The sequence below is a fragment of the Pipistrellus kuhlii genome, unplaced genomic scaffold, assembly GCF_014108245.1.
Source record: "Pipistrellus kuhlii isolate mPipKuh1 unplaced genomic scaffold, mPipKuh1.p scaffold_m20_p_10, whole genome shotgun sequence".
NCBI classification, from domain to species: Eukaryota; Metazoa; Chordata; class Mammalia; order Chiroptera; family Vespertilionidae; genus Pipistrellus; species Pipistrellus kuhlii.
Window position 1 is genome coordinate 11794110 of NW_023425405.1, and position 20622 is coordinate 11814731.

General features: G+C 48.9%; 1 protein-coding gene across 2 annotated transcripts; it reads left to right on the forward strand.

Moving 5' to 3' along the window:
• Positions 1-557: 557 nt before the first annotated feature.
• On the forward strand, positions 558-18652 carry TSPAN33 (tetraspanin 33). 2 transcript variants are annotated; one of them, XM_036426528.2, is made up of 8 exons: positions 558-793; positions 11585-11642; positions 12281-12405; positions 12692-12766; positions 13763-13858; positions 16455-16583; positions 17222-17383; positions 17593-18652. In XM_036426528.2, the coding sequence occupies exons 1-8, from the start codon at positions 692-694 to the stop codon at positions 17692-17694; spliced, it is 849 nt and encodes a 282-aa protein (XP_036282421.1). In that variant the 5' UTR covers positions 558-691; the 3' UTR covers positions 17695-18652. The 2 variants fall into 2 exon arrangements, with proteins under 2 accessions (XP_036282421.1, XP_036282429.1); XM_036426536.2 differs by having other exon boundaries at positions 12284-12405.
• Positions 18653-20622: the final 1970 nt, after the last annotated feature.

Genomic DNA, 20622 nt, shown 5'->3' on the forward strand with positions numbered 1-20622 from the left:
CGTTAATTTTGACTCGCTGATTTCATTGCCATACCCTCTGGATTGTCTCTCCACTCTCCTGTATTCCCACAGCCTTGGGAGCATTGCTCAACTCAGGGCTCCCGTACTTGTTGATTTTAACGTATGTGTGTTTGTGTGTGTGCACGGCAACAGGACAGAGGTCGTGATGCGGGGTGCATTCCTCTCCCCCCTCTCCCCTTGGGCAGCTGCAGCCTGGATGCTTTCTCGGGGGAGGAGGCAGACAGAGCCGCTGACCCTTCGGCAAGTTGTCGCTCACCGAACAGGTGTCTGTCTCCCCCTCCTCCCGGAGGAGCGGGATGGCAGGACCCTCAGTGACAGGAGCGGCCCGCCAATGGGAAGTCGAGCTCTGGCGGCCGCGCCAATGGGCGGCCGGGGGCGGGCCCGGTTTCCCGGGAGCCCGGCGGGCGGGCGGGACTGGTCCTCCGGCCGCGGAGTCTCCGCGCTCACGCCGCCCGCGGCTGCTCGCGCGACTCTCGGAGGCTGCGGTGGCGGCGCTGATCGCCCGCCCGCGCTCCTCGCCGACGCAGGGCTCGGCGCCCCCGGCCGCGGCGCGGCTCCCCCGGCTCCGGCTCCGGCGGCGGCGGCGCGGCTCATGCCCCCGGGCTCCGGGCGCGCAGGTGGGCCGGCCGCCGCGGGGAGATAGGCCCCCGGGGGCGGCGGCGGCGGGACCATGGCCCGCAGACCCGGGGCGCCGGCCGCCTATGGGGAGGACTTCTCCTTCGTCAGCCCGCTGGTGAAATACCTGCTCTTCTTCTTCAACATGCTCTTCTGGGTGAGTCTTCTCCAGGGGTCGCGGGGGCACCCGGGCTGCAGAGCACCCCCCCGCGGCCGGGGAGGGGGCGTCCTGGGATGCCCGGTCCCAGGCGGGCGCGGGGAGCGGTACCCCCTAGTTTCCTAGGCTGATGGCACTTTGGGGTGATCCATCCTGGGGAGGGACACCCCAGGGTCGCCGCCGTGTCTGGAGGGGGCTGTGTCTGGAGGGGGCGTTGGGTGGAGGGGATGGAAGGGATTCAGGAAAGACTTATGGGCATTCTCCGGGCATCGGATGAGGGTCGGTGTCAGGCCAAAGAGGTGGGATACAGAGGGTTGCCTGCTTTCCTCTTGGACCAAAGCAGACCCACTGGTACAGTCATGACTGGGGGACTTTCAGGCCTGGGGACTGGGAGGCCCTGCTGGCAAAGAAAAAAAAAGAGAGAGAGAGAAAGAGGGAAAACCCAGACCTTCCTTCCCCTCACCTCGGAGAGAATGGGTTAAGGGGCTTTTATCTCTTCCTCCTGCAGGCCTCTGGTGCCCCCTGGCCTCAAAGGCTGAGAAGGGACAGGAAGGGCCTCCAGGTGTGGATGTCTTTCCCAGCGCCTTCCCAAACTCTGCCCCCCTTTCTCAGGACCAGAGGCCATCCCCTGGGGTCTGCCGGTCTCCAGCGTCTTTAGATGGGACTCCAGGTTGGGCTGGAAGGCCAGGGGTGTTTTCAGAGTCTTCTGCTTGGGGGTGCAAGAGTGGAAAAAGCATGGGACTGGGCTTGCCTGGCTTCTCATGCCCACGCTGCCATTAACTGTTGACTTCGTTGGCCAATGTGTTCACCCCTGTAGGCCTTAGTCTCCTCCTCCATCAAATCAAACCCAGTTTGATCAAGGACAGGAGAAATACTCCGCCGGAACGGAGAATCCAGCTGGACCAGGTCGTGAAATGCTAGTTCCATCCTGTTTCATGTCTAGAGAGTCCCCGGGCCCCTCTGGATCTGAGAATGTAGGGAGCTTCACCCCCATTCCCCTTTCTTCTTCCGGCTCCAGCTAGACCGAGCTGCCGCTCTAGGTACCCATTATGCTTGCCCCTCTCTGCCTGAGACCTACAGTTCATACTTGCAGGAGGGAGTAATTATGCGTCTAAAATATGGTTCTGAGGAGAGAGAGCAGACCGGGCATCTAAGCCGGTTGTTGCAAAGGTTTCACAAGGGCTGAGGTGTGAAGCACAGAAGCACATAGGTGCTAGCCTGTTGGGACAAATAAGAGAGATCAAGTTTGAGCTCTTAACAAGTTATCAGTTCAGAACTGGGGGGGGAAAATTTAGAAGACAGCATGTCCAGCACCTGCATTTTATATATGAGAGAGCTAAAGCACAGAGATGGTCATTGTTTTATCCAGGGCCCAACAGCTGGTTAGTAGGCTTGATCTGACAATTTTTCTGCTCAACCACAGTGCCTCCAGGGGAAGCTCTGGGCCCAGATGGCTGCTACTGAAACTAGAGTGTTTGCAGTATTAGTAGCTAACCGGACAACTCAGGTTCCCATTCAGGCGTCTTCAAACTACGGCCCGCGGGCCACATGCGGCCCGCAGAGGAGTCTGATCCGGCCCGCCAGGTTTTTTGGGCAGTGAGCGCAGCCGAGGTGTTACAGTAGGAATTAGTAGTTCATATAGTCCGGCCCTCCAGCTCTCTGAGGGACCGTGATCTGGCCCCCACTTTAAAAAGTTTGAGGACCCCTGGCTACGGTTCTGCTTCAACTGCAGATTGGAAGAGAACGAGAGAAAATCTCACCACCCCTTGGCTTGGGGATATCCTAAAGGGAACTCCCCACCTAAGGGCAAGTCCCGAAGAACCCTCCTACGTTGTCACTGAGTGTGCCAGGCCAACGGCATGCCATCCTCGAGGACAGTGCCAGCACTAACATCGCGGGACCTCAGGTCCTCAGGCCGACTTCCCCTCTCAGCCGAGACTGCATCTCCGTCAGAGCCTTTGGCACCACATCCTTATCTGGGTTCCCCAGTGTCGACTACAGCTGGCTGCATCTGTTGCACTTGTGTTCATGGTCATTTTCTTGGGCTTCCCCATTCCATTCCACCCCGCTCTGACCAGACACATGACCTGGGGAGCCGCAGCCAGGGAGAGGGCTTGGCTCCACGGACCCATCTACCTTGGTAAAGATGCTTCATCCGAGGTCCGAGGGCCTGGCTAGCCAAGCTGGCACAACCCCGGATTAGAGAAGAACCCCTTCTTGGTTCTCCTTTAAGCCCATAAAAGCCAAAGGCTCTAGAGATGGCACAGCGAAGGACGCATTTCTTTCTGGCACCAACTTACTGTGTGACCAGAAGCCAGTGTATCTGCCTCTCTGTCAATCTTTGTACTCCGAGAGAGAGCATTTTTTTTTTTTTTTTTTTTTTTGCTTCTGTGAGCTATTTAAAGATGAACGCAGCATCACTTTGGGGACTGTTTTAGTTCTTCAAGACTTGGGGCTGGATCTAAGGATCCATCTCTCTTGTGTCCTGTACCCCTGGGACATTGGCCTTCCCCGGGACGGCACTTTTTGGTGGGCGTTCCTGAGTGTCGGCTCTCCCCCAGGCCCAGAGCTGCAGTTTCATTCCACACGAGTGCAGCTAGGGATGAAGCGCTGGTGCTGCAGATCGGGGTCATCTTTCTTCCCATCCCCCCTCCAGGGACTGGTTACTGGGTTTTCTTTGTTGCAGACTTCCATCATCCTAATCAAACCCCCTTCTTCTGTCCAGGAGGCACCCTTCGTTGGGACTGTGCACCCACTCTTTTTCCAGGCAGAGTGTCCTGGGAGCTGAGCATGGATGATGTTTGTGACCACGCCTGGAATCCCTTGGGAAGGTAGCCAGCATCGTCTGTGCCATGCTCAGTGGTGGCAGTGGTGGCAGGGTTACCTCTGCTGCTCTAGGAGCCCTGCCCGCGGGGGGATTTGGAGCCTGACTCCGAAAGCTCCTCTGGCACCAGGACCAATGGCTCCTCTTTCCATTTTTTTTTTTTTAATTTTTATTTTTTTAATACAGAGAGGAAGAGAGAAGGATAGAGAGTTAGAAACATCGATGAGAGAGAATCATCAATCAGCTGCCTCTTGCACACCCCCTACTGGGGATGTGCCCGCAACCAAGGTCCATGCCCTCGACCGGAATCGAACCTGGGACCTTTCAGTCCGCAGGCCGACGCTCTGTCCACTGAGCCAAACCGGTTTCGGCTCCTCTTTCCATTTTAAACCTCACTTTCCCTTTTGCCTGGGAGTTCTGATTTTCTCCCCAGAATCATTGGGATCCCATGGCTTCGAGTAGTTTTCCCAAGATACCAAAAGTTGTATTTAAATCGTCAATTCAAAAAATAGTTACCTTGCCCTGGCCAGTGTTTCTCAGTGGTTAGAGTGTAAGCTCACGCTAACCAAAAAGTTGCGGGTTCGATTCCCGGTCAAGGGCATGTACCTGTGTTGCAGGTTCGATCCCCGGGGCCGGTTAGGATGTGTGTAGGAGGCAACCAATTGAATTCTTTTCATGCTCCTCACCCCATTTCCACTCTCTCTAAAAATCAGTGGAAATATATACTCAGGTGAGGGTTAACAGCAACAACAAAGAGGAGCAGGCCTTTCCTCACCGATACAGGAACAGCTCTGTGCAGAGGGAGGACAGTGGGGTGGTACGTGCTTTATCAGCCTTGGGCATACCTTAGCAGGAGCATTATCAGCACTGCCCACAGCAGCCACCTCCTTTCTTGTTGGTCCTTTTCCCACTTGGGGCAACAGTTGGGGTGGCTTTTGAGTCAGGCAGAATCCAGAAGCTCAGACCTCCAGCCCATGCCTCAGCCCAGACTTGCTTGGAGTCCATGCCTCAGGGCTTTAGTTGTACTTTGATTGTCAGGCCCCTTATCTGTGCTGCACTTATGTGTTTGTTTAAGTCTCCTCTAGACTTCAGGCTCCTGAGGATGGATTAACTTCTGTATCCTCAGTGCCTAGCTGTGTTTGGCAAAGAGTGGGTGTTTATTGGATGTTTACTGGATGGCAAACGAGGGAGCAGATCCTACAGGATGGACATGCCCTTCCTTCCTCTCTCATGGACATCAGTCTGTCCATATGCATCACAATGTTAAGTCCTTGAGCATTCCTGCTAGGGGTTATCCAGCTGTGTTCTCCTTCGCAGTGGGTCCTGTGGCCCTCTCAAGCCAGGTCTGAAAAAAATGACACCATCCCCTCCCTCAGGGCCAGGTATAAATACAATCTGTAGCTCATGGATTATTTTTTTTTTAATATAGCACACATGGACCCCCATTCAGGTCCTCCCTAGGCTGATAAAGGCCTCTGGTGAAGTATTTTCTTCAAGGAATTCACTTTCTTGTCCAGGACCACAGAATTGGAGTCTCCAAGGCACTCAGAATGCTCCAAACATCGCAGCACCATCTGTTATAATCTGACTCAGAGGCCATGAGGAAATGACCAGCCATCAAGCCTGGCAAAAAACCCTCCTGGATGGCATGGGTCCCTTCCCACCACCAACACACACACACACACACACACACACACACACAAACACACACACCTAAAGACACTAGGAAGTAGAGCCCATCTCCCTTCCTTCCCCATAGATTAAGCAGGCTGCAATAAGTGAAGTAGTCACTTTCTTTTTATTTTTAAAATTTTTTTTAAATAAAATAATAAAACCTCATAGACACAGACAACAGTATAGTGATTACCAGAGGGAAAGGGGGCTGGGAGGAGGTGTAAGAGGGTAAAGGAGGGATAAATGGTGATAGAAAAAGACTTGACTTTGGATGGTGAACACACAAGACAATGCACATATGCTGCATTATAGAATTATATACCTGAAACCTATATAATTTTATTAACCAATATCACCCCAATAAATGTGTTTTTTTTAAACCACCAAAAAAGAAGACAAGAACCATACCCTTTGCTGTCAAGTCACATGCCTACCTTCTTAACTACCCTAATAGCTTCTTTGCCTCCTACCAAGTAGGAAATTATAAACTTCGAGCCGTGTTTTAAAAAATAAATAAAAGAAAACATCTAGCACCTCTCAGGGTCTCCATAGCAGGCTATGCATCAGGCTGGTCACTCCAGGGCCATGATTTTGAGTATTTAGACCACTATGAGCCCTTGTGGACTCATTTGTAAACTTGGAAAACCGAAACCAGCCATGGCCTAAGCAAGCTAAAGGGTTGGCCCTAGACATTGGAGGGGAAAGAGCCCCAATTCAGAAAGCCAAAAGCCATTTTCACACGGAGAGTTGCCACCTCAGAAACCAGGAACAACAGTGCTGGGTTGGCCTCAGAAGTGTGTGCAGATCCTGTGCCCAGCGTTAGCTCTAGCAGTTTGTGATTTCCTTGATGTTATCCAAAATGAGAACAGAAAGGACGAAGAAACCAGAGTGCAGACTCACAGGGATGTTGGGAGGAACAGGATTTTGATTCCTACAAAGGGAATCATTCTAATATCAGCTGTCCTCCACCACCACCTTCAAAAGAGAAGGGAAAGACATTTCAAGGAAGAGGAGAGGACCCTGGGACAGATGCACCCACTTCACACAAACCAGACTTCAAAATGTGGAAGACGGGGCTTTCTCTCCGGGACTGGTGGGCCCCGTGTGGTGATGCTGTGTCTTCTCCTTTTGGGGCACCGTTCCAGGGACTTCCCCTGCTGGCACCATCACTTCCTCCTGCTATCTTCCTTCCCCTTGCCTCAGCCTTACCCAGTTTGGAGATTACCAGCTACTCCCCGAAAAGAACTGTAGGCAGCTTCTTCCCACCTCAGATGCCCCGTGGTGAAGGCCCTGGACCTGAGGTTGCTGTGAGGCAGAGAGAGGAAGGCATCCATGTGGCTGAGGTCATGAGGACCTACGTTCCAGACCCACTTCAGCCACTTACTTACTGAGTGAACCAGGGAAAGTTACTTGAATTCTCCCACATCAGTTTTATAAAATGGAGATACTAACACCTTCTTGGGGTTGTGGTCAAAATGCAATGAAATCCTATATAATAAAAGAGTAATATGCAAATCGACCAAATGGCAGGAGGACTGGTCACTGTGACGTGCACTGACCACCAGAGGGCAGACGCTCAATGCAGGAGCTACCCCCTGGTAGTCAGTGCACTCCCATAGGGTGAGCACCGCTCAGCCAGAAGTCGGGCTCAGGGCTGGTGAGCTCATTGGCAGTGGCAGGAGCCTCTTCTGCCTCCACAGTACCGCTAAGGATGTCCAACTGCCAGCTTAGGCCTGCTCTCTGCCTAAGTTGGCAGTCAGATATCCCCCAAGTGCTCTCGGACTGCAAGAGGGTGCAGGCTGGGCTGAGGGGACATCCCCCCCTCACCGGCTGAGTGCACGAATTTCATGCACCAGGCTTCTAGTAGTGATATAAAGTGTTTAGACCCATGTCTGGTCTATTACTATTGTTTTAGAAATAGCTCCAGAGCCCAGCTGGCCAGTGTGGTTCAGTTGTTGAGTGTTGAACTATGAACCAGGAGGTGGTAAATCAATTCCCTGTCAGGGCACATACCCAGGTTGCAGGCTTGATCCCCAATGCAGGGTGTGTAGAAGACAGCCGATCAATAATTGATGTTTCCATCTCTCTCTCTCTCCCCCTTCCTCTCTGAAATAAATTTTTAAAAATATATATTTTATTGATTTTTTACAGAGAGGAAGGGAGAGAGATAGAGAGCTAGAAACATCGATGAGAGAGAAACATCGACCAGCTGCCTCCTGCACACCCCACACTGGGGATGTGCCTGCAACCAAGGTACATGCCCTTGACCGGAATCAAACCCAGGACCTTTCAATCCGCAGGCCGACCTTCTATCCACTGAGCCAAACCAGTTTCAGCTATATTTTATTTTTTTATATTTAGTTACAGTTTTTTCAGATTTTCCTTGGTTTTGATGACTTGGACAGTTCTGAGGAATACCGGTCAGATGCTTTGCAGAATTTGCAGAAATATCCCTCTCTTGGAACTTGCCTGATGTCTTTCTCCTGATTATGTCGGAGTTACGGGGTTTGGAGAGGTAGACCACAGAGGTGCAGTGCCATTTCCATCACATCATATCACACACCAGTGCTTTTTCTCGTTGATGTTGACCTTGATCATTTGGCTGAGGTATGTTTGTCAGGGTTCTCCACTGTAAAGTTTGGCGCGCCTGCCCCCCCCCCCCCCCTTTTCTATACTGTACTCTTCGGAAGGAAGTTACTATGTGCAGCCCACACTTAGGAGTGGGGAGATACACTCTGTCTCTTCAAGAGAACAGTACTTACATAAATTATTTGGAACTCTCCTGCATGGGAGATTTGTCTTTTTTCTCTCATTTACTTATTTATTAAGTCATTTATATCAGTATGCACTCATGGGCATTTATTTTATATTTGAGGAAATAATCCCATACTTCCTTATTTTGGTGTTCCTTTGTCTTACCCACATCAATATGTGGTTTTGTTTTTGCTTGTTTTGGAGCATTTCCTTATTTTCTGTTATTACAAGAAACTCCAGGCTTATCTTGTATATTTCCTGCCTCAGTTCTAGAATCAGCCACTTTCCAAGGAGCCCAGGGGATGGCTGTTTTCATTTTTAGTTGATTACTCACCCCACATATGGATAAAGGTACTGGTGCATGCACATTATTTTACATAATTTGATTGACACCTCTTCAGGAGCATGCCTTTTGCTGGACTCAGCTATTTTAAAAACTATGTTCTAGTTTTTTAAAGTTTCTAGCGAGATTTTATTCTAGCCAGCATATGAAAAGCTGTTCTAAGATAAGAAGTGTCTTTATCTCCATCCTTATCATGAAAGGAGGTCATTGGTGATACTGTGGGGTGTTATAAGGGTTTTGTGGCAAAGGCTGATATGGTGGAATGAGAACCAAACTGAGTTTGGAAATTGGATTTAGTCCAGATGCTACCACTGCACCTATGTGCACTTGGTCAAGTATCACTTTGCTCTTTCTGCCTCATCTGTAAAAAGAGATGAGTGGCAGAACTCATTTCTGAGGTTCCATTCAGTTTTTAAATGCTCTGCTATTAACAACAGCAGCACTATTTTGGAGCTTTGAAGACTTCGAGGTGGGAGATGTGGGCAAGAATAGAAGTGTGAAAGGGCAACGTGTGGCTCCAGGAGAAAGAGGCAGATCGATGACCGAAATGCAGGGTTTTAGAGTTAGCTGGTGAGCACCAGCATTAGTGGTATCATTCATAATCATATTAAATATTAATGATAACATTAGAGCCTTAATCTTGATTGTAATATAGCTTGCGGCTGCTGCTCTAGATCCCTGGCAGAGTGTGTTTTAGGCTGTGGTTCTCAAACTTGGCTACGCATTGGAATCACCTGGAATACAATCAGAACTACTGTTGACCAAGTTCCAGTGCCAGAGGTTCAGATATACTTGTTTTGGGGTATAGCTTAGGCCTCAGGAGTTTTTAAAAGTTCTCCCTCCCCCACCCCATCCTAATGGCAGCCACGGTTGAGAAGCACTGCTTTAGGCAATAGAGGCTCTTGCCCCTCTCCCAGATTACACATGCGTCTCCTTAAGGGTAAGGACCGCATCTTTGCAGCCCCCAGAGTACCTTGTACATAACACCTGATGAACTGGGTTTGGATAGTGTATTAGCTTTCCTATTGCTGCTGTAAAAAATTACCACAAACTCACAACACAAATTAATCTTCCTACAGTCCTGGAGCTCAGAAGTCCAAAAAAGCTCTCACTGGCCTAAAATCAAGGTGCTGGCAGGGATGGTTGTTTTTTTTCCTGGAGCCCCTACAGGAGAATCCATTTCCTTGGTTCATGGTACCCCATCACTCCAACCTCTGTTTCCATTGTCACACTTGTCTCCTCTGACACTGACCCTCTTGCCTCCCTCTTTAAGGTCCCTTGTGGTAATATTGGGCCCAACTGGATAACCTCCCCATCTCAAGAGCCGTAACTGAATCACATTTGCAAAGCCCCTCTTGTCACATAAGGTAACATTCGCAGGTTCTGGGAATTAGTACAGGACGTCTTTGGGGGGGACACTATTCTATCTACCACAAACAGAGACAGAACAACTGCTCTAGCTACAGGCCCATGCCTGGAATTAAGCCACCCTGTGATACATGGCGGCTCTTACTTTCCCTTTCTTGTTTCAGCTGTGTCAGGATTTAATTAGAGATCATCTTTGTGAAAAGTTATACACCCTTGTGAAAATTTAACATGTGGAAAAAAAACAGTGAGGCACCTGAAAGCAACAGAAATAAAGAGCAGATACGTGTTTTTAAATGATCCAGTAAAGTGATATTCAGAAGTGTAATTGCCTGTGGTGTTTAACGAGCAGGCAGAGATGCTCCGTCCCTCTGGCAAAGGGCTGTGCCTCAGGGCCGGGGGGATGCCTGCATCTCTGTCCTCCGCTTTTCTTGCCGCCCACTCACCCTGTTGCTCCCTGAGCCTGGTTGTGCTTAGGACAAGAAGCAAGTTGGCACCTCCAGCCCCACCCGCGGCTCTACAAGCCACTCCCTGGGCAAAGTGTGTGAGGGCCCGATGATAGCATATCTGGCCCGAAGCCAGAGACAGTGTCAGACGGTTGCGAGTAAGGAGAGGGGGCTGGAAGACATGGTTGTGGATAAGGGTTTCCCTTTTACCGCTGAATACGCCGGTAGAGGCCCCTGAGGAGAAAAATGTCTTTGTATGCAGGGATTAGTCTGACCCTGTTACCTGCTATAGGGGTCCAATTCCCTTCTCCCACGAAAGCCCCAAGATGGCTCTTTCCAGCTGGTCTCTGTCTTGCAGGACAGTGGAGTCTAGCCAGCCATATCCCCGACTGAGGTGGTCAAGACTCTGTTCTGAGAACTCTCTCCAGCCAGAGCATGGCCCCAGCTATTGCCATGGTGACAGCCAGCTGCTGCTTAGCGCCACCAGCCTGGGGACCAAGAAAAGGCAGCCTAAGGAGGTGCAGACTGGGCAGCCCTGCGCTCCTGGAGGCCTTAGTGGGCGGCAGAAAGGCCCCCTAGAGGACCCCTATTGGTCTCTGATGGGTTGTTCCCTCAGGGCAGTCAGGAAGTTCGAAAGGCTAACCTCCCTCCATTCCTCCACACTGTAGTCGGGGTTTGTAGAGAGAAAGTTCCTTTGCCAAGGGAGTTCTGCTGTCCTTACACCCACACATTCATGCATGCATTCTTTCACTTTGGTATGCACTTTAATTCTTGAATTTGACATCATATTGACCTTCAAGAAAGCCGGAGACCTGGGAGTATCTACTTGTCTTGCTTTGACTTAAGACCTACCCTTGGATGTAGCTGGGTTAGAATTCGGAATTTCATGGAGCTTCTGTGTGACCCAGGGCAACTTAGTTAACTTAGTAATGACAGTCTATTGTCAGGCATTGTGGTGCATACTTTCCATACATCGTCTTATTTCATTTTCATCTACTTTTAAAAAATGTATTATAGTTGTTTTTAATCCTCACCTTTAGACACAGAAACTGAGGCTCCAGGTTTGTCCATCATGGACCCGGGTCTGAGTCATTCTGAAGCCCACGTTCTTAGCCATTGTTCGTCACCTTGTAAGCTGTAATTTCCTCATCTGTAAAATGGGGGTAATAGCCGCCTCACAAGATAACTGTGTTGTGAGGATGGATGGGATAATCTTGGTAAAAGCTTTTCATGAAGATAAAGCGCTATCAACTATCAACTGTATCCCTGGATGCTTATCTCTGGGTCCTGGGAAAGACCTCCTACTCTCCTTTAAGGTAATCCAATGGTGGTCAGGCCTCTGGTTTCCAAAATCCCGGAGTCTAGCTGGTCCCTTGTCTCCGCAGGTGATTTCCATGGTGATGGTGGCCATAGGAGTCTATGCTCGGCTGATGAAGCACACAGGTGAGCTACCGGCCCCTCTGTCTCCCTACGACTCTTGCCAGGGCTCTTCCTTCTCCGTCTCCTTCAGCCCTGCACCATCCTTCCCATATAAGCTATGGGACTAAATGGAGCCAAATCTTGTTCTCACGTCAGTTCACCTGGATTTCCCAGAGCTCCCATGAACCCTGCAAATATAGCTGCCTTTTAGGCTTAGGAAATGTCTAGGAAAAGAAGGTAGGCCTCTGGGAACACAGTAATCAGAGGCTTCAGCCCCTCCCTCACTCTGTCCTGGAGTAACTCAACCTCCATTCCCATTCCAGTGCACAAAATCTCCGAGAAACCATCAGCAAAGCTGGTGAGCCTAATACCATCCCAGTTCTTTTCTGGAGCGAAAGTGGTCACTCCTTTCTTGAGCCAAGGAATAAAGGCTCTTACTTTGTTAGTTCCTCAACTTAAATGCCACAAACCCTGCTGGGCCCTTTTTGTTCTCCCCTGAGAGGGAAGTACTTCCTCCCCATAACCTTCACCCAACTACACTAGACACCACCACCCCCAATAGCGAAGGAGAACATTTGGGGGGGGGGGGCACCTCCACCCGTTCCTGGGTGCCACCCTGAGTCGGCACCAGGCTCAGACTGAGAAACAGCCCCTTCTCCCAGAAGCAGCCTGGGCCCTGGCTGTGGATCCAGCCATCCTGCTGATCGTGGTGGGCATCCTCATGTTTCTGCTCACCTTCTGTGGCTGCATCGGATCCCTCCGTGAGAACATCTGCCTCCTGCAGACGGTGAGTGCTCAGCGGCCCCACTAGAAAGACCGAGGCCCCCTTCTCGCATGTCTCTCAGCCTCACAGTGCCATTCCTACAACCTTTCGATTTCCTCTGTCCCACCCTACCCCCAAGGTCGGTGCTGTCCACTCCTCACCGTAGAGTTCAGCCCAGGTGACCCCTTTACCGGGAGGGGGGTCCTCTGGGAGAAGTACCCTGTGGTCCCTCAGAACTTCCCATGGCCCTGGGAGGGGCTACTGCCCAGTGTGGTAACAGACCGCTGCCTTTTCCTGCCACTCCCCACAGTTCTCACTCTGCCTCACCATCGTGTTCCTGCTACAGCTGGCTGCCGGGGTCCTGGGCTTCGTCTTCTCAGACAAGGTAGTGTCGGGAGCCAAGGGCCTTCTCTGGTGTGAACCAGAAGAAGAAGGGAAAGTTTCTGCCTGAGATTAGCCTGATTAACTAATCCGGCACCAAGAAGCATCAGCCTTTGAAAGTTTCTCCAAGGGATGAATGAATAGCCTTTAAAGTCACCATATTTAAAGAGGACTTTAAGATTGTTCCCCTCTGACAATCTGAGAGGCTAGCAGGGAAGTAAGTTCTATGAACACAAAGTCAAAATAATCTTTAAACTTTAACGGCAAATGATTGCACCACAGACAACATGAAGAGCATTTTACTTCTTTTGGGGGAAAATGTCTATTGGAATAAATAGTAGGAAGGAAGGACCAAAGTAAACAAGATTCTGAACGGTGCTTACCACATCTGGGTGTGATCTGTCATTCAGTGATAGTTCCTTTCATTAAGAACCAAAATTCCTTTCCTAAGGGCAAATGATTGTAGAGGACAGTATAGGATTATGGAGAAGATGTTTTGGGGAAAAGTAGTGGAGCAAGAAGGAAGAGATCATGGTAGGAACTATGAAGTTGAGAGCCACTGTATTCATTCAGCATGTCCTAGTCCTTCTGGCTTAGTAAACTCTTAAAATGATAAATGTAAATGCTTTGAGTCTAAAGAGATGTAATTCTCTTATGTCCACTAGAGGTCAGTGCTTCAGCTTAGTAAGTCTTTTTCTACTAAAAAAAAAAAAAAAATAGTTCCTCTGCTTTGCATCAATCAGCAAGTATTTGGTGGTAATAGTATCAGAAGTAGATAAATATTTGATTATCATGAAATGTGGCGCTTTGGAGGTCCACTGATGCCTGAGGGCCTAAGGATGAATGGGCTTCAGAACTGGCTCTCTTCCATCAGTAGGACCTGGTTCTGATTTCAAAGCTAACTTAAACAAGGATGACTGCTGTCTGCTGTGATTTCTGCAGGGAGGAGCAGGTTAGGGTTTAGCTCTGTGTTCTTACTCCCTACTTCTGTCTCTGGCAGGCACGAGGGAAAGTGAGTGAGATCATCAATAATGCCATTGTGCACTACCGAGATGACTTGGACCTGCAGAATCTCATTGATTTTGGCCAGAAGGAGGTATGGGCTAAGAGGTGGGGGTGGGCAGCTAGTGGTCCGGGAGCTGTGAGCAAAAGTGCCTTCCCAAGAGAGGCCTCACCCTCCAGGTCTGTGGGCCTCTTCATTGCCTGCGAGAGTAATGGATTCTGGGAAGGGGGTTGGAAAAAGAAATACATGCAGGGTGCTTTAAAAGCATTTTTAAGGGCATAGAACAGAATATGTAGTAATCTACCACTTGCGTAAAACAAGAGGGAGGAAAGAACATGTATTCATATTTGCAAAAGGAATCTGAAAGGATATGTAAGAAACTATGATAAGAGGTTGCTTATGGGGGTGATGAAGAACTGGGGAGATTTTTTAATATTATCTTTTCTTCGGAAATTAAAATTTTTTAATTGTGATAAAATATACATAAGATAAAAATTATCATTTTAATCATTTTTAAGTGTACTGATCTGTGGCTGTAAGTACAATCACATTGTACAGCCATCATCACCATCTATCGGGTCTAGTAATACTTAATGTCGTTTTTAAACATTCGTTTAAAATCTTGCTTGGCGTTGACGTGTATTGACATCACCTTCAAACACGTGGTATCTACAGAACGTGTGAAGTGCAATTAACAAGTTTTGCTTGAAAAAGTTTGTGTTTGGTTTGGTTTTTGTTGCAAAACTAGGGCTAAGAAGATGGCGGATGAAGAGCATATTCGGCACTGCATGCTTTACGAGTTCCAATTAGGAAGAAAAGCAAGTGAGGCTGCAAAAAACATCTGTAGTGCTCTTGGTCAAGATGCAGTTAGCGCCAGAAAATGCCAGCATTGGTTTGAGAAATTTCGCGAGGGAAATTTTTCGTTAGATGACAAGAGTGGTCGAGGCCGTGTGTCCAATTTTGATCAAGAAGCTCTTCAAGCTCTTTTGGTGCAAAATCCTCAAATTACCCAACAAGAGCTTGCAACAACTTTAAATTGTTCACAAAAAACAATTTCCAATCAATTGCGTGCACTTGGCAAAGTCCAAAAGTTTGGAAAATAGGTTCCTCATGAGTTGACCGACAACAACCGTAATCAAAGAGTCACAATTTGCAGTTCGCTCCTCTCTCGTCAAAACCATTTGCCATTTTTAGAGCAAATTGTTACCGGAGATGAAGAATGGGTGCTGTATGTTAATTTGAAAAGGCGGCCTCAATGGTTGGACAAAAATGAGGCTCCGCAGCCCACGCCAAAACCTGACTTGCATGCGAAAAAAGTGATGTTGTGTGTTTGGTGGAATTTTAAAGGAATTCTTCATTATGAACTTTTACCATCTAACCAAACCATTACAAGTGCAGTGTGTATAGTGCCCAATTGGAAAGGTTAGCCCAAGCTTTAAGAGAAAAAGAACCCGCGCTGATTAATCGGAAGGGCGTAATTCTTCACCACGATAACGCACGACCACATACTGCAAGAATCACTGCTGAAAAACTGCGCCAGTTGGAATGGGAAGTTCTCCCTCAACCTGCATATTCTCCTGATATTGCCCCTTCCGATTACCATTTGTTTCGTTCTTTGCAAAACTTTCTTCTTGGAAAAAAATTTAATAATGAAGAATGCCTCAAAAATGCATTGACCGAATTTTTTGCATCAAAATCACAAGAATTTTACAACAGAGGGATTAAAATGCTTCCTGAGCATTGGGCACAAGTAGTAGAAAACAACGGCAACTATATTGTTGATTAAATTTTGTTCTATTGTTTAAATAAATTCGATTTTAAAAAGTATTAGAAAACGACATTAATTATTACTAGACCTAATACCTCCAAAACTTTTTCATCTTCTCCCACTGAAATTCTATACCCATTAAACAAGAACTCCCCATTTCCTCCTCCCCCAGTTTCTGGCAACTACCATTCTACTTTTTGTTTCTATGAATTTGACAACTCTAGTACTTCTTATAAGTGGAATCACACAGTATTTGTTCTTTTGTGACTGGCTTATTTCACTTAGCATAATGTCTTCAATATTCATCCATATTGTAGGATGTGTCAAAATTCCCTTTTTAAGGCTCAACAATATTTCATTGTATGTATATACACCATACTTTGATAATCCATTCATCTTTTGATGCACACTTGAGTCAGTTCCAACTTTTGGCTCTTGTGAATAATACTGTTATGAATCAAAAGCTACATTTTAAATAAAAGTGCCTCTGAGATCATTGTTGAGTTCCCCTTCCCTTGGCATAATAGACACGGACCTAGTCCTACCCGCTTTCATGGAGTACTTATGGGCCCACAATATTGCGGGTCCTCCTCCTGTGTCTTCTCTACATTAACACAAATGTCTGCAACACTGAGCCTTTTACTTCCATCAGCGTTTTTGAACACCTCCTTTTGCCAGCCTCTGTGCTATTCAGGACTTCAAAACCAGAAACTGCCCTCAGGAAACTCATAGTTTAAAGTGTAAAACTTCTTCACCTGAAGGCCATTGAAAAGCTTGGGCTCATGTTTCAAGGTTGTGTTAAACACAACCTGCCTTTACAAGTGGAAGCTTGCCATGCACTTTGGCTGTTCTGAGAATTCTCCTGATCACCGCATTGTGAGTGTGGGTGATTCTTAACCTCTGTGATGGGCTTTGTTGCAGTTCAGCTGCTGTGGAGGGATTTCCTACAAGGACTGGTCCCAGAACATGTACTTCAACTGTTCAGAAGACAATCCCAGCCGGGAGCGTTGCTCTGTGCCTTACTCCTGTTGCTTGCCTACTCCCAACCAGGTGAGCAGACGTCACAACTCATTTCCTTCCGGGCAGTGATCTGAGTTACCTTCTGATTAGGACAGTCACAGTTAGGAATCCCCATTTCCTAGTTTAACCAATCAGTTTTGTTGGACAGCTGTCAGATGTTCTTCTTCACCCCAATCTGATGGCCTTTTACTCATGCAGCCCACATGGGAGTTCAGAAGGGGCGAGTCTCTGAAGCAAAGAGAACTGGACTTGGATCTCTCTGAGGAAGAGAAGCCTGCATTTAGCAACTTATAACCTAGCATCCTCCACATGTATTCTCTATCAATTCAGGACTTTACGAAGGGTGGGCCCTGACTGATTTGGCTCAGTGGATAGAGCATCGGCCTGTGGACTCAAGGGTCCCAGATTCGATTCCAGTCAAGGGCATGTACCTTGGTTGTGGGCACATCCCCAGTAGTGGGTGTGCAGGAGGCAACTGATCATTGTTTCTTTTTCATTGATGTTTTTAACTCTCTATCCCTTTCCTTTCCTCTCTGTAAAAAATCAATAAAAAATATATTTTAAAAAATAAATAAATAAAAAGAAGGGTGGGGAGCCCATCAGCTATGGTCTGAAAGAAAAGGTGATTGGAATGGGAGTCCCACTCGGCTTTTTAACTTTCTCACTAGGCAGTGATCAACACCATGTGTGGCCAAGGAATGCAAGCCCTTGAGTACTTGGAAGCTAGTAAAGTCATCTACACCAATGGCTGTATTGACAAGTTGGTCAACTGGATACACAGCAACCTCTTCTTACTTGGTGGTGTGGCACTGGGCCTGGCCATCCCCCAGGTAACTTACCCTGCAAGACCTGTGGGTCCCACCTTTCTGCAGAGACTCCTTTGTTTGGGGGAGGGCACCTGGGATCAGCTAGGGTGTCAGGCACTGACATTGCTGAGGAGCAGGGGATGAGATGGTGCTGACCGAACTGGGAAGATTGAGTCAGGGAAAACAAGGGCATTGCTCATTGCTGAGGGCCCAATCCTTCTTGCCTCTCCCAGCTGGTGGGAATCCTGCTGTCCCAGATCCTTGTGAATCAGATCAAAGATCAGATCAAGCTACAGCTCTACAACCAACAGCACCGGGCTGACCCATGGTACTGAGAATCCACCTGCACCTCTTCACTGTGGCAACGGGCAAGCCTCATCACCAACAGCAGTGGGTACAGCTCCCAATGGAGATTTGGATCCCCCCTTCCCCCACCCGGCAACAGCCCAGTGGGAAGAAGCAAACTCCAAACAGGCGGATGGCAGGTGCTCAGGTGGCTCAAGTCTCGGGAAGATGTTCCTTCGCTCCTCTTTCCAGCCCTCAGTATTGTTAAAGTTGTTTTGTATTGTTTCTTACCTAACCCGTTTGGGTTTATGTTCTTTGAAGTTTTGTCTGGGCACAGATGTTTGGGAACAGCAGTTGCACAGAGTCATGAGGGTGTAGCTGCTGCTTTTCACGGAGGCGCTATAACCGACTGCTCTACTGAGGTTGACGGACACACTCAGAATCCAGCTGATGCCAGCAAGACCTGGCTGAGGAGTGACCCAGCAGCTCTGCCTGGAGTCCATTTGGCATGGTGCTGGCTCCAGAAGTGAAGGGAATGGAGCAGGCAGTGAGCTTGGGGGGTCAGCTCGGGACAGTTGTGTGTGTTGGGTAGCAATGGAAGGCAGTATGTTTACTAAATGCCTGCCCTGCCATCCTCCCAGGTAGTCAGAGTGAGGTACATCCTGTCCCTCCCTCATCTCCATGGAAACGTGGCAGCAAGGGCAAGGGGGGACAGCAGCAGCCAAATTCATCCCTCTCTCTCTGACACCCTTTGAAAAATGTTCGGGACCATGGTCTCCATATTCTGCAGCCAGCAAAGGTGGAACTGAGCCATTCCTTCTTTTTCATCCCTCCAGCAAGAGGGGTTCTTTAAGCTTGGCAGTGTACTGAGGGGGTGAGGTAACCCCCCGCCCTTCGTTCCCCATTCCCCTGCACCAGAGCTCAGTATTTCTACAGTGTTAGAGGCAAGGATCTCGCTGGGGCAGGGGGAGCCAGCAGTGGCAATAAAAGTTTGTTGACCTGGGCTAAGCTGAACTCCATGAATTTTCCATTCTGGCAACTAGGAGGGGAAGGGTAGAGGGCCCAGCGTGGGCCCTCCCTCCAGGAGAGGACTGGAGACTCCCCTCAATACCGCTGTCCCTCCTCGGCCCCATGTCGCTCTGAGTCTATCAGATGTACCCCCTTCTCCCGCAACCCGCTCTCATGATTAGGTCGAAAGATGCCAATTCTGATCTGGAAATGCGTTCGTTGTGTCTCGAAGCCTAATGTTAATTTCCTTTTCCCAAACTAAAAAAGTGAACTAACATTTGCCACCCAAACCTTTTAGGGTAGGGAGGGGGAGGTAAAGAGATGTCTGGACACCACGGTCCAGCTCTCCCTGCGTGAGACCGGAGCGAGGAGGGAAAAGCCACCTCTTCACTCCCAGGCTTGGCCCTCTAGCCCCTCTTCTTTATCTGGGAGAGCTGGTCACCACAGCCCATCTTGCTCAGGAGAAGACTCAGAGAAACATTTGATCCGGGATCGGGGCTTCTCGGGGCCCAGAGGAGCGTGCAAGGGCGGAGGAGCGCGCAAGGGCGGCGAGCGGGGAGGCCGCCGGGCGGCGGAGGGCGGGGCCGTCGTGGGTGGTCCTCGCCCCCGCGGCGGCCAGAACCCGCTCCCCAGCGCACCCCCCTCCGAGGAGCTCGGGGCTGAGCTGCGTGACCCCATTGCGCCGTGAGTGTCCCCCGAAGTCTGCGGGGGGCTCCGATTAAGGAGCCCAGGAAAGACTGGAGAGAATCCCCACGGCGCTGGGGAGGCAGCGCTCTCCCCGCCCCCAGTCTCTCCCGGGCGAGCCTGCTGCTCCTGGGAGGGCGCCTTTCCAGCAGCCGCCCGGGGCCCCAGCCAACATTTCGTTCCAGCTAGTAACAGAACGGAAAGAAGAAAAAAAACAAAATCATCACAAATAAAAAATTAAAAGCAAGGGCCTTTTATTCTGGGAGAGAGGCGTTTAAAAGCACGCTTTCTTAGTAAGTCTCCAGAGACGTGCATTTTATACTTTTTCTTCTTTTGGTGACGCAGACCCAGAAATCCGTGCTTCGGGTTAGGAGTTGGAGTGATACATCTTCCCAGTTCACTGCCTTTGGATGAGCTCACCTGACAGGAGGGTCTTTTAGGGCCTCTTGAAGAAAGAGACCAAAAAACAAAAAAACGGGTTCACAGCTGGCTGGTGTGGCACCAGGAGGCGGTCCATTTGATTCCCAGGTCAGGGCACATGCAGATTGATGTCTCTCTCTCGTTGATGTTTCTATCTCCCTCTCCTTCTGCCTTCCTTTTTCTGAAATCAATAAATACATATTTTTGATGGTTGGGAGGGAGGGAAGGGGGGAGTGAGAGAGAGAAGGAGGGAGGGGAGAAAGAAAAGGGAAAAGGAAAAGAAAAACAGTGGTCCACAGAACCAGGATTCAAATCCAGATTTCTTAAATTCCAAGCTGCATTTTTACTTAAGTCTCCACTGTCTCTCGGTATCTAGTCTTCTGGGCTTGGACAAAAGGTTGGCCATTTCTGCCCAAGCCCAGATCTTAAAACAATATGAGCAAATGTTCAGAAGCTGGTAGTGTGGTTCCGTGTTTCTAGCTAGATTTGTTCCTCAGTGTCTCTGATATCAGTATATCTCTAGCTTTCTCTTTGGCCTGATGCTGGGAGAGGGAAAAATTGCCCCAATTTAAAAAAAAAAAAAAATTTATTGTTATTTCATGTTTCAACTTAATTTACTCTCTGAACTTCTGTGTTTCTAATAACCGTATGTGAGGTTAACGTTAGTATTTTAGAATAGCTATTAAGTCTAGGTTCAAAGAAGATTGTTGGGGTAGTGAATATCAGGCTGGATGGGCAGAAATGGAGAGAAAAGAAAGTAGCGATTGCCAACTGGTGGTCTGCGGACCACTGGTGGTCCGTGAGGTCCGAAAGGTTGGTGACCGCTGACTTAAAGGATGGTGAAATCTGGCTGGAGTGACATGGCA

Bases quoted from the DNA above. Each gene is read 5' to 3' on its own strand.
- TSPAN33 (XM_036426528.2), top strand. From the start codon at position 692: ATGGCCCGCAGACCCGGGGCGCCGGCCGCCTATGGGGAGGACTTCTCC. The intron at 794-11,584 runs GTGAGTCTTCTC...TTGTCTCCGCAG, and splicing joins TCTTCAACATGCTCTTCTGG to GTGATTTCCATGGTGATGGT. The intron at 11,643-12,280 runs GTGAGCTACCGG...CCCTTCTCCCAG, and splicing joins TCGGCTGATGAAGCACACAG to AAGCAGCCTGGGCCCTGGCT.